At 40.9% G+C, this 12,830-nt stretch overlaps 2 protein-coding genes across 3 annotated transcripts; one reads left to right on the forward strand and one right to left on the reverse strand.

Annotated features, from left to right (window-relative positions):
* The first annotated feature begins 6,546 nt into the window (after positions 1 to 6,546).
* LOC311071460 (uncharacterized protein) lies at positions 6,547 to 10,359 on the forward strand. Of its 2 annotated transcripts, none has more exons than XM_084095869.1 (5): positions 6,547 to 7,627; positions 7,778 to 7,899; positions 8,196 to 8,359; positions 8,451 to 8,583; positions 9,264 to 10,353. In XM_084095869.1, exons 1-5 carry the CDS (start codon positions 7,546 to 7,548, stop codon positions 9,768 to 9,770), a joined length of 1,008 nt encoding a protein of 335 aa, XP_083951995.1. In that variant the 5' UTR covers positions 6,547 to 7,545; the 3' UTR covers positions 9,771 to 10,353. The 2 variants fall into 2 exon arrangements, with proteins under 2 accessions (XP_083951995.1, XP_083951996.1); XM_084095870.1 differs by having other exon boundaries at positions 6,565 to 7,627; positions 9,309 to 10,359.
* A 2-nt stretch (positions 10,360 to 10,361) lies between these two features.
* On the reverse strand, positions 10,362 to 12,584 carry LOC311071459 (uncharacterized protein). Its single transcript, XM_084095868.1, has 2 exons — positions 12,418 to 12,584; positions 10,362 to 11,839 (listed from the first exon to the last, which is right to left on the reverse strand). Exons 1-2 carry the CDS (start codon positions 12,531 to 12,533, stop codon positions 10,633 to 10,635), a joined length of 1,323 nt encoding a protein of 440 aa, XP_083951994.1. The 5' UTR covers positions 12,534 to 12,584; the 3' UTR covers positions 10,362 to 10,632.
* Positions 12,585 to 12,830: the final 246 nt, after the last annotated feature.

Here is a 12,830-nt window from a genome sequence, read left to right on the forward strand (position 1 = left end):
CAACATGTATTAGGCTACATCTCATTTAACGACAAATTAAACCCCATGTAACCTACTATTTAAATTGATTGCTGGACATCGTAATGTTATTGGCATCCATCTTCATTGAATTTTGAAATCAGATAGAGCCGGCCAGAGCGCTGCATAATAAGTAGTCACGCCGGCTTATTCAGTATGGAAATACACACCGACAATGACATGCCCCTACTGCGTGCTAGAATCTCCGAAAAACAAGCCGATTTCAAACTCAAAATGTACGCTTTTAAATATACCAATACTGCTATCTCAAACATGGAGAGGCTTCTTCGTGATCTCAACTAACAGATTCTGCAAAAAAACGAAAATCACCAATTTTGAAATAAAACGCTTATTTCTCATTTTGCTCGAACGTTGTGCTGCCGACTTGTGTCCCTGGTTTCCGTGACGGGTCACAAATGTGGACTCTTCGTCGCTAGTATCCAGGACGAGCTGAAGGGCTTCTGCACCGGTGTATCGTGCCATCTTCCCAACGCGCAGGTGACTGAATGATGAAACTTGAAGCGTTTAATGCATTTGCTTGGGGGCGTTTACATGTTTTGCATAGATGGCTTAACACATTATCTTGTGAATAGCGCGCTCCGTGAGTAGGCGTGAACGAATTAAAGTGAATGAGCTCGTAATGAGCTCGACTGGAACAGATTAAGAAGCTGAGAATATTTGTTTTTTATATAAATTACTTCATTTAAAAGATGAGATCTCAAGCTTTATGCCCGTGGGTATGTTTGCCTGTTTGACTGAATTTTCGCGGAGTTACAGATCATTTTCGAACGCGTTTCAAATTGGAGTTCACTGACAGAGAGAGTGCAGAACTCGCATCATGTTAATTTTTCTTTATTTGCCAAAAAGCAAAACACTTTATTTTTATTGTGAGTACACAGAAAAAAAATAGAAACTGAACAGGATCGATTGATGTATAACACGAAAATGAAAGTTCAAAATTAACAGAGCATTATGAACTTAATTTACATTGCTAAAAAAAAAAAACGAGCAAAACGCGCGGGCGCGTTTTTGGTCCCCAGAGGGTTAAGGAACCTGACTTTGTGAGGTCCGTCACAGAGCGTGAGGTCCGTCGTGGCACAAAGTTCTTGGAGAACTTGAGGATCATGACCACCCTCGAGCAGGTCCTTCAGTGCCTTGGCCTGATGGACCAGCAACAATGCCATGGCGTGTATGGCAGAGGCAGCTTCTCCATAGGCCTTGTAAGCCTTGCCGGTTAACCCTTTCGCACGTACGATCACACCGGTGTGATCAGTCTAGGCTGGTCCCTGGAGCGTACGATCACACCAGTGTGATTAGAACGGTCAGTGCATGACGTGATCAACTGCTAAATTCAAATGTGCTTTCGCTCGTTGGCTGGCACTGAGCCAGAGACAGGCGTGCTCAGAGCTGTCATATATCACAACTTTGTGTTTTCAACCACATAATGTTTATTTTAGGTTTCAGACATATAAGTACTTAAAAAACAATACATTTAGAGTTTGTAAAATACACACTGATGTCAAAGGAAGAGGCAATAATAATCCTTTCCATTATAATTAGTTTTATTCATATCAGATACACATTGTGTAAGTAACTTTTTGTGTAAGTGGCAGGTGAACTTCCCCCAGTTCACCTGCCACTTACTTTTATGTATTTCGGGAGAAGTGGATGAATTCACGTGTTGTAAATCCAACAGATCCGATTCTCTGAACAGTGTCTGCGGCTCAAACTAAGATGGCGGCGCCCATCGCGCATACAGCTCAACTAACGTGATCGTTATAAAGGTGTTTAAACAACAAAACACTTACACTTGCATATATTTGACAATCGGAATATCAGATATTTCATGCCATATCAAACAAATTTGTGAATATTTTGAATAAAAAAGGAAAAATGACATAAAAGCAGATCATCATTCATTCAGCTCTGTTGTTGCTGTGGTGTGTCACGTGACAAGCAATGACGCGTCACCATGGAAACCATAAAGTGACACATTCTAAATAACGGTCGCCTTGAAAAATTCACGCTGGGGGGTCAGCCAGAATATTTTAAACTTACGTGTGAAAGGGTTAAGTCCGACGAGTACTTACAGGCTCGGGAAGGGAGACACAGTTCTCCGCGCCAAGTGGAGTTAGGGCACAGTTGCATAGCAATGGCCCGCTCCACTGGTGGGATACGTGTGTAACCCTTAGCTGCCCCACCATCAAGGTTGGTGAGGGAGGAGGAGCCACCGGTACGGTTTCTGGCAGTAAAAGGTGCCGTCCATGCCCCAGTGAGCACCTCATGCACCTCCGGGAATAAAGGCTGATGGGTTGGTTGGTGGGTATCTCGCGCCACCCCGAGATACCAATCGTCCAGCCTTGAGGGCTCGGGACACGGTTGAGGGTTCCACACGACCCCGATCCTGTTGGTGGCCCGGGAAAGCATGACCATCATCTCCAGGTCCACCTCGGGCAGGAATCGTCAAATCGCCACCCTCCCTCCGATGCAGCGATTGACATCTGTTCATCATGGGGAGCGCCGAAGGAAATGACTGGTACACACCTCGTGGATGGTCCAGCATGTTCCGTTGGCGGCTCTACTGGCTGCGGAGCATGGGAGGGATGAGGGTTCCTAGGGAGTTGGCTCCTCGAAGGAAGCGCGCTCACCGTGATCCTCAGGTGAAAAACTGACTTTTTACACATGGATATTAGATTATTATATTAGATATTGTTTAAAAAACTACGAACAGTATATAATAGAAACACTAAAAATATGTCCTGGAGGGCCGCTGTCTTTTGAGTATGTAAGTTAATTTCTTTTATTCCTCCTCTTTCTGAGAAGATCTCAGTGACTGGCAGCCGTCGACTGAGTCAGCCCTGCAAACTTGTTGGTGGACAGTGGAAATATGCACTGATCCCAGATGATGTCCCTCCAGCAGAGGCTTTACCAGCGTCTCATTGTGCAGCTCACCCAGGATCTCCTGCTCAGCTCAATAACAGTCTACAGAAAAATATTTTCTTACAATCTGTTTTATGTGTACTGTTAATTTAAACTTTTATTTTGTTTTTTGTATTTTAAATCTTGTAAATAGTTGTAAAAAGTACTGTAAATAAAAATGTATAGAACAATTTATTTTCTATCAAATGTACAAATTCATTGAAAAGAAAATGACAGAATAATTTCTTTATTACATTTACAAGTCATAACTTGCATTACAAAAATAAACAATGCACATAAAATATTTTTTGTTTCATTTACAAACTATGGCCCTGTCCCATTTCTCCCCCCTTAAAACTTCCACTTGGTTTTGAGTGCCCTCAAAAGTAAAGTCCCCTCAACGAGGGGAAGTGGAGTTGAAGATCTTTCCCTATGAAATGGGACACCACTATATGCAAATTATATACATGCACATAACTATCCCAGTTATGATCAGGATATAAGTATCCATAATAATATGCTAGAAATCTAAGTAATCAAATGTAAAATAACACAGCATAGTTTATTATAGATAGATTAATGCTCATTAAAGCTAAAGTTATTCATTCAAGAGCTGGGAGAAATTTTCTCTTTGCCTTTAGTTGTTTTATTCACATTAAAGGTGTAATCATTCGCAGGTTTATTAGACGCTGCCACTTTAAGACCGAATGCAGATCTAATAATACACATTTTCTCCTAACTATTCCACAACCAACTCCCATTTAAGACATAAACTGTGTTAAAGTGAATCTCCAAACCGGTCATTTAGCCATATTTTTGTCTGTATTTGATCGTTTAGAACTTTAGACGCGCACATGAAACCCAAAGTATAGTTTGCTTGTCTAGTTGCAGTCCGTTTCCGAACGCGCGCCACCATGGGAACAGGGTCAAGTCTCTTGCGCGGATCATTGTGCTTATAATTTTAATAGCTCTTTTTACAATCAAACACCTCCCGCAATTTATAATCAGCAGACACTGCATTTTACAACCATCACTGATTGTGCTCAGTGCTGTTTGGGTTTAACGTTAGGGAGAAGTGACAGCGCGCTGTGAAGAAAAAGATGAAGCACTAGACGAACGCGGCTATTTTTTAAAAGTTTTACCTCACGTCTTCTTTTTATAATAATTGGAAGCCAACATCGAAAATAAAATTAGATTAACTACCCAGATAAGATGTATATTTGATGGGCAGACTCTCTTGAAGCACTCGGCAGATATCAACATCGTATAGATAGCTTCGTGAAATATTTTCTAACATTAGTGTTCAAAACTTTACAGTCCTTTGGATGTGCATCAAACTAATATATTCCAACATATTTAGAAATTTTAACATGCTTATTTGCGAAAATATAATTACAATTCAATTGTTCCTTTCCAGCGGTGTCCGCCATCTTGTTTAAAAAATTTTACCGGGTTGCTGAGCCCGCAAGGTATCCTGGGTAATTTCATCTTCCACTTCGTTTTAAGCCTGCATCGGACCGCACTATGTTTTGAGGGTTGATTTTAAGGGGAGAATAGCACTCCCCCTTGCTCTTTAGAGTATTGGGACACCCTACCCCTACACGAGAACGCGCAAAAACAAGGGTTAGGGCAGAAATCTAGGGTAAGGGGAGGTATTGGGACAGGCCCTATAACTCACATAAAAATAATGCATACGATTTTTTAATCTACAAATTTTAATTCACATAAGAAAAAGTTTATTTAATCTGTCAAGAAGAGAAAACAATCTGTGCATTCTCTCCCTGCTCTCCTGTGATCTCCTCTCCTCTGTCTCTCTCTGAGGGTGTACTCACACTAGCCAGTTTGAACCGTGCCCGAGTGCGTTTGACCACCAAAGCGCGGTTCGTTTGACTAGTGTGAGTGCTCCGAACCGTGCCCGGGCGCGGCTCGATTAGCCGGCCCTGGCCCGCTTGGAAGAGGTGGGCCAGAGCACGGTTCAGTTGGACTCGGGCGCGGTTCGCATGCAGTGTAAGCGCTAACCGTGCTGGAGCACGGAACAGGACGCATATAACAGGAAAATATATATATATATATATAATGACCAGGAGAACAGCAAGGATTTGCCGTGGAACAAATAAATGTAACCTTATTATAACCCTAATTTATATTTCCTATTTAGTTTATAATTAGGGCCCAAGCCCTGAAAGGGCGAAGGCCCTATTGTTTTCGGTAAGATTATTATTATTATTATTAGGGCCCAAGCCCTGAAAGGGCGAAGGCCCTATTGTTTTCGGTAGGATTATTATTATTAGGGCCCAAGCCCTGAAAGGGCGAAGGCCCTATTGTTTCCGGTAGGATTATTTTTTTTTATTTTTTTATTAGGGCCCAAGCCCTGAAAGGGCGAAGGCCCTATTGTTTTCGGTAGGATTATTATTATTAGGGCCCAAGCCCTGAAAGGGCGAAGGCCCTATTGTTTTCGGTAGGATTATTAGGGCCCAAGCCCTGAAAGGGCGAAGGCCCTATTGTTTTCGTTAGGATTATTATTATTAGGGCCCAAGCCCTGAAAGGGCGAAGGCCCTATTGTTTTCGTTAGGATTATTATTATTAGGGCCCAAGCCCTGAAAGGGCGAAGGCCCTATTGTTTTCGTTAGGATTATTAGGGCCCAAGCCCTGAAAGGGCGAAGGCCCTATTGTTTTCGGTAGGATTATTAGGGCCCAAGCCCTGAAAGGGCGAAGGCCCTATTGTTTTCGGTAGGATTATTTATTATTATTAGGGCCCAAGCCCTGAAAGGGCGAAGGCCCTATTGTTTTCGTTAGGATTATTAGGGCCCAAGCCCTGAAAGGGCGAAGGCCCTATTGTTTCCGGTAGGATTATTTATTAGGGCCCAAGCCCTGAAAGGGCGAAGGCCCTATTGTTTTCGGTAGGATTATTATTAGGGCCCAAGCCCTGAAAGGGCGAAGGCCCTATTGTTTTCGGTAGGATTATTATTATTATTATTATTATTATTATTATTATTATTTTGTCAACCTTTCGGCCACTTTTGGGGCCCTTAACATGCTCGAAAACTCTTGAAATTTTGCACACAGGTCAGAACCCGCGGCCATCAGGGCCGGACTGAAGCTGGTACCCGGGCGTGGCAGGGGGGCTCGACAGCGCCCCCTGGAACGGGATCCGAACACTTGTCCATAAATCAGACACGCTTGCATGTAATAATATGAAACTCGGTACACATATAGAACTCATCGGGCCGAACAACTTTCGTGCTCTAAGTTTTACGCCAGCCCAACAGGAAGTCGGCTATTTAGGGTTGTTTGGAAACGCATGCTGTGGAATTTAATGTACTCCTCCTAGGGAATTCATCGATTCGCCTCCAAACTCGGTGTGCATGAAGTCAAGACATTGAGGATGCTAAATTGCGGACGGATTTTTGATATCTCGAACGGTTTGGCCGTGGCGAGGAAACGAATTTATGGCGAAAAAATGAAACAGGAAGTGTGTTATAACTTCTGCATACATTAACTGATCTTGATGAAACTTCAGCAGTGTGTTCGTTGTAAGAGGCCGATCGCACAGATGTGACTATGGGGATGGCTAGTGTGACGTCACGACATCACTTCCGTGTCCAAGCCGCTGCGTCTAATGTAAACACAATGGCAGTAGCTAAGGAACCGGTCACTTTTTTTACGGTGACATCGTATTTTGCGGACACCCCAAAGTCCGTGAAAAAGGGTTTGAACTCGTACAACTCCAACAGAGTTGTAAATGTTAGTGTGCTGGCAGGTGGAAGTCTGAAAGGGAAAGTACAGGCTTCAATGAAAAGTAAAGTTTACGAGGTTGAGGTGAGGTCCCGACTCTTGAGTGACTCGTCAAATGGCACAAATTTCTATGACTTTTGTTGTTTTATATGAGCATAAAACAAATTGTTAATCAAACATTAAGCTGTCGCCCTTTACCATAAAAAGATTGTACATTTGTCACGGTTCAAACGTTACAAGTTTTTAGTAGCTACCGTTACCTCGCTAACATAAGGCTGTCGGCCACCAAGCTAACTTTACTGTACAAGTGTAACGTTAACTATTGTACTTAGCTATGTTAGAATAAGTACCTATGGTTTGTTGACAACTTAAAACTCTGGAAAAGTATTGCTCGCCCAATACAGATTAGACGTTACCTAACTAGTTGTTGGCTCCACCTAGTGCAACACAAAGATAAGAAAAACCTTTATTGATCTCACAATTCACTTGTTACATTCAGCTCTCAAGAAAACACTCAGGGTGTGCAGAATAGACAGGAAACGAACAATTAAATAGTAAATATAGGAGGTATCTTATACAGTGACTACCAGACTTCAGGGGGCAAAAAGTATAAACAATAAAAAAATAAACATACTATAATAAAAAAAAGTTAGCAGTGCAGGCTTACAGAGTGCACTACAAAGCTTTGCCTCTTAGCATTGTTAAGAGTTTTTTGTGAGGGTTAGCAAAGTTGATTTCACTCAGGTACACGTTGAGGGACAGGAAGTGAAGGCAAGTTCTTGCTCTTGTGCCATCGGGAGGTCCAAGTGCCACCATGTTGCAGCCCTCCTCATTTGGGCTGAGAAGAACTTCACCCGCACGGATGTCGAGTGTATGTGGAAGAGGCCCACGACACCCAAAACAGAGCAAATCACGGCCAAGAAAGTGTCTGTGATTGCACCTTCCACATCACAAGGTTAGTTCTTCGAGTAACTTGGAAATATCTGTCATGCTTTCTGTTTTGTTATCATTGGAAAAACAATGACCATATGTTTTCTTTTCATAGTAAAATCTAAGCCTGGGTTAGATAGCAGTTACCATCATATCCTTTATGCTATTTTTTCAGCTGGAATTAAACGCCCTGTCACCCCGGAGGACAGAGAATGGGCATCGTCATCTCTGGCACAGCTTGACCGTTTTACAGGTCTGGGTTGGATATTAGCTCCAGAACCTCCTGCACTGCCTCAGGTTTGACTTGTGTTTTGTTGTTTCATGTCCTGCTTTATCAGAAACTTCACATGTACACAACATTAAATCAGTTACAAAGATTGACGATATCCCTAGTAAGATGGTAAATTTAGTTTGACATATCCACAGATTTAAATTGCAAATCAGACATAAACCTGTTCAGACTTTAATTTTAACTTTATTCAAACCGCGCATTTCGTACACAAGGCAACTCAATATATGTATGTCTGTGAACAATGTTGACATGAAGGGATCTAATTGTTGTTATTCTGATTCAATGATATTTGTTGGGACAGACTTTTGACCCCTGCCATCACGTCAAAACTTTTGATGGGATATTGGCCAACTCCGGGTATTGTGAGGACAAAGCTCAACATCTCCTTTCATCCCTTGCTGTGAGCCCACAACAAAAGGAAGCCATCGAGAGGGCCACAGTTGGGCAAACTCAGAATGACTTATGGTAATAATACATACAAGGATCGATTGATTTCATGTGTACTAAAAGTCATTAGTGACTGTGAGGTTAACTGTTGTGTGTTTCTTTATAACAGGATGGCATATCGCAAGAAGAGAGTTACAGCCAGCAACTTTGGTCTTGTGTTGGCGGCAGTGAAGAGGAACTCTTACCCTCCTTCATTATTCAAAACGCTGCTTGGTCATTACAACTTCAAGCAAGGAGCTCATGTAAGTGATGGACACAAAGTTCTTTTAACCCTTGGGTACTGTAATAAAACATATCCTTTAGTTATATTTGTTATATGCTATCACACTCCTGGATCTTCCAAAGACTTGTGAAAACATCTGCTTTGGCACATTACTTTTTCTGCAGCATCAAATTTTAAGTAATACTCCCCAGCAACTCCCATTATAACCACAATTTTTCATTCAACCATGACACTGCAGTGAAATCACATATGAAAGGCATTCACAAGGTTAAAATCCATTATTTAAAAACAAAAAAATAATTGTTTTGATCAGGTCTGAGCTTGATGAATAGTGTTTGGGGAAAAAAGGTTGATCAAATTTTTTTATCAGAGGTTTTTTCAGCTGTAATGGTTGTGGCTTTTAAACAGCCAAAACTAGGTTTGAAAGGGTTGTATATTTGCCCACAGTGTATTTTAGACCGTTTACATTATTTTTTATCACATATTCAAAATTTATGTACAATTAAGTTTCTTCACCAAAAATGTTTTTACTCTCAAATACAGTGAAGGTTATTGTCAATTAGTTCTACATATCACCCTTTGGTGGCAGAAAAAACCCACATAGAGACCCTAGGGTAATTTTTAAATCAAACAAGTGTAAACAAAGATTGTACTACAAGGGTTGGGCTGATATTTCTTTCCTTCTCTCCCTTTATAAAGCACCTTGTGATGCCATTGTGTATGAAATTCCCTTTCAACCCCCAGGCTTGTGATTGGGGAATCGTTCATGAGCCAAAGGCTAAAGAAGAGTACATGAAGCGCACTGGTGTGACCATCCAGGAGAGCGGAGTGTTTCTCTCTGACAGTGGCCTGCTTGGTGGCTCTCCAGATGGGACAGTATCTGCTGACTGCATCATTGAGGTGAAATGTCCTTATGCAGCCAGAAACAAGACCATAATTCAGGCAGCAGAGGCAAAGGACTTTTATCTCAAACTGGATGAAGTTACTGGCCTACTGAAAATGAAGCCGACTCACAACTACTGGCATCAAATTCAGGGCAACCTGTACCTTACGGGAGCTGGCACATGCCACCTGGTGGTATGGACTCCGCTGGATGTTGTAATTCTGTTCATCCATAAAGATCCAGCTTGGGCAAACAACATTAGTGTTTTAGAAATATTTTATAAGGACATTTTCCTGCCCCATATTCTCTCCGATATTAAATGATTAACCCTGCATTTGTTTACATGTTCTAAATAGGGATGTCAGGATTCAAATATATATAAAAAAGTAATATAATAAAAAGTAAACTTATAAATAGGCAGTAGAATATCATTATTATTATTATTATTATTATCATTATTAGCAATACCTATACCTACCTAGCTAGCTATAAGAAAGCAGATTTATGTGGATGTTTTTGAAAGATCTATGTCTTTCCATGTGCTTACACGGTTCATGTCCATTTTTACGTGACAAACGCGGCTGCACATGATCCTTTTTTTTTTTAACTCTTCCTTTGGCCGCTATGAAAATAAGATTTTCACATTTAACTTATGAACCTGCCATTGACTTCATGCGTTTGAGTGGATTTATGGACCGCGGTTATTGTAAAAATCAGTTAATCTTGACATTCCTAGTTCTAAAGCATTATTTTCAGTTTGAATGTTGTAGCCTCTCCCAATTTGTATATATCAATATCTGTGCATTTGTACCAGTTAAAATGATGTTTGTGTGTTTTGTTGTTTTATTTATTCTAAAAAAGAAAAAGAAAAGCAGTAACATGCAGTTCAAATAAATTGAGTGGGAGCAACATAATCAGTGTGAAGACTTTTTAATTGTCTTGTTCAGCTTCAGTTGCATCCAGGCTGTCAAACGGAACAAAATTATTCATTCAGCTTATGGAGGATCAAACACAGTTGTGTTGATAATATGTATAACAAACCTTTAAAAAAATATAACATTTAACATGTGAGTTTAGGAAAATTGATTAGCAAGTAAAAAACAACATTGATACAGTTCATATGGAATACAGTTAAAGAAAAATTCAATGCTGATGATGGCATTGTGGCAAACAGTGAGAGGAAATTCATGCTATTTCACGGAGGATGGGTGTCTGTAAATTTGTGAGAGAAACACACACTTTCAGTATCTTGTTTGCATGCTTTTTATACTGGTACGGAATGTATGACAAAATGTGAAATGTTTTCAGGCGCTGAATAGAACGCTCCACATGAACTCTTGCACTGGCAATAAGTCTGTTGTGGTTGATTTCCTCCATTGTGAACTGTCCGTTGACAAGGAATGTTGGGATGTTCAGTGAAACACCTGCAGGTAAAATGTCACGAATAGTGAAGCCCTTGTCAGCCATCACCATGTCACCTGCTTCTAGCTGTTGAAGTACTCCGCAGTCTGCTGTTATTGCTTTGTCCGATGTGCTTCCACCATACAGGTCACTGGCGAAGGTAATGAATCCATTAGGTGCCACACCAATCAGAGCCTTAAGCGTGGTACCTCCTTTGTAATGACTGTACAGATGACTTTGGGTGTCCAAACTTTCTGTGTTGGACACAGGTACTTCAGTACAGTCGAGCACAATCCGACAATTGGGAAATGGTTGGAAGCAATGTGGCAGGGAGGTTTGGTTCTTGAATCTGGAAGGAATTTTGTTTTCCATCATGCCGACATACAAAATGTCATACAGGGCACTGGAGATGGTGATAAAGATGTTGGTGACTGTGGCCCGGCAGCAGTTAAACCTCACAGAAAGGTCAACAAGACCACAATTCAGTCGGAGTTTCATCAAAGTCAAGAGCAGCTGATCGATTAAGGGCATTTTTTGGACGTTCCAATCAAAGTGATACTGGAGATCAAATTTGGAAAGAAGGGTCTCCAAAAATAAGACTGTGGCAGCATCTGGCAAGCCAGTGTAATAGTTGACTATGTCTGGGTGGGAGGATATTTGACTAAATGAAAATGTTTGTTTTTGTTTCTCCAATTCTTTCTTCAGTTTGTCATTTTCTTTTCTGAGCATCTTATTCTCAATTTCAAGCACCAAAACACTTGAACTACTTGGGGTCTTCTGAGCAGTGTCAAGGTGACTTGGGCCTGGTTCAGCTCCTCCTTCGTCCTCTACAGTCGCCGGGAGCATTTTCTTTTGCCGTTTGGTCGGCTGGCTGATGTGAGGAAAAGCCTTTCCCTCATTCCAGGCAAACCGTGTGGGCCCCGCTGCTTTGCCATGTGGAAAATGCCATCCACAGACCCTTGAGTTGTAGTTAGGTGTGAAATCTTTACGCCTGGATAAAAGAAAAAAACATTACATAAAGAACTCTGTGGCGATAAACAAAAAGAAGTAGGTTCTGCCAGTGCAGAACCCTTGTCCCTCTCACCCCTGTTCCACAAAAGCAACACAATTTGGCAACTGTATATACATAAATAGTGACTTTTATATTGTTAATGGCTTCATTCTCAAAAATGTAAATACTGACTTTATTCTGGTAAATTGTCACGTAAATCTAAAAAAAGGACTTGTAAACGACTTAATTCTGTAAAATATTACGTATATCTCGTAATTAATCTCGTTCATTCTTGTAAAATGTTTGTTTTTTGTAAAAAAGTTTAATATCTTACAATATGACTTTTCATAAATAACTAGCTAGTTGATTCTCATAAATAACGACTTTAAACTCAGTCACATTAAACTAGTAAATGGCAACTTTATTCCCGTAAATAATGACTTTAATCTCGATTATTTTATGTGGCCCCACTCCATCGTTAACAGCAACAGGTAACGTTATCTCGGCTAACGTTTAGCGCAAATACTGGCGCTAGCCCGCACTTAAATGTATTTTTCATGGTTAGATATCCAGCTTACCGTATCAGTTTAAGCCATCTCCTCTTCTCGTTGTCATCCAAAGGAAAGCGGTAGTAACTAATCGTTTTATTGACATCATTTCTGTTGTTACAACTTGGGACACAGCACTGCACCATTCTAGCCCAATTCGGTTTGGACACGGAAGTGACGTATTTGGCTACGATGACGTAGGCACTAGCCATCCCTATTGTGAGTCAAAGTTATAGCGCCACCAACAGGCAGCAGGAAGTACATCACTATTAAAATGCTTTGAAATCACTGTCTTATTTTTACCAGATTTGCTTCAAACTTTATGTGTACAATGTAGACACACGGCAGATGTAAACCTGTGAAAGGATTATTGATATCTTAGATACTGTTGCCGTGGCAACGCATCAAACTTTAATATTCTTTTTTTATGCTTTTGAGACTCT

The sequence above is a fragment of the Abramis brama genome, assembly GCF_963993115.1.
Source record: "Abramis brama genome assembly, chromosome: 2".
Taxonomy (NCBI): domain Eukaryota; kingdom Metazoa; phylum Chordata; class Actinopteri; order Cypriniformes; family Leuciscidae; genus Abramis; species Abramis brama.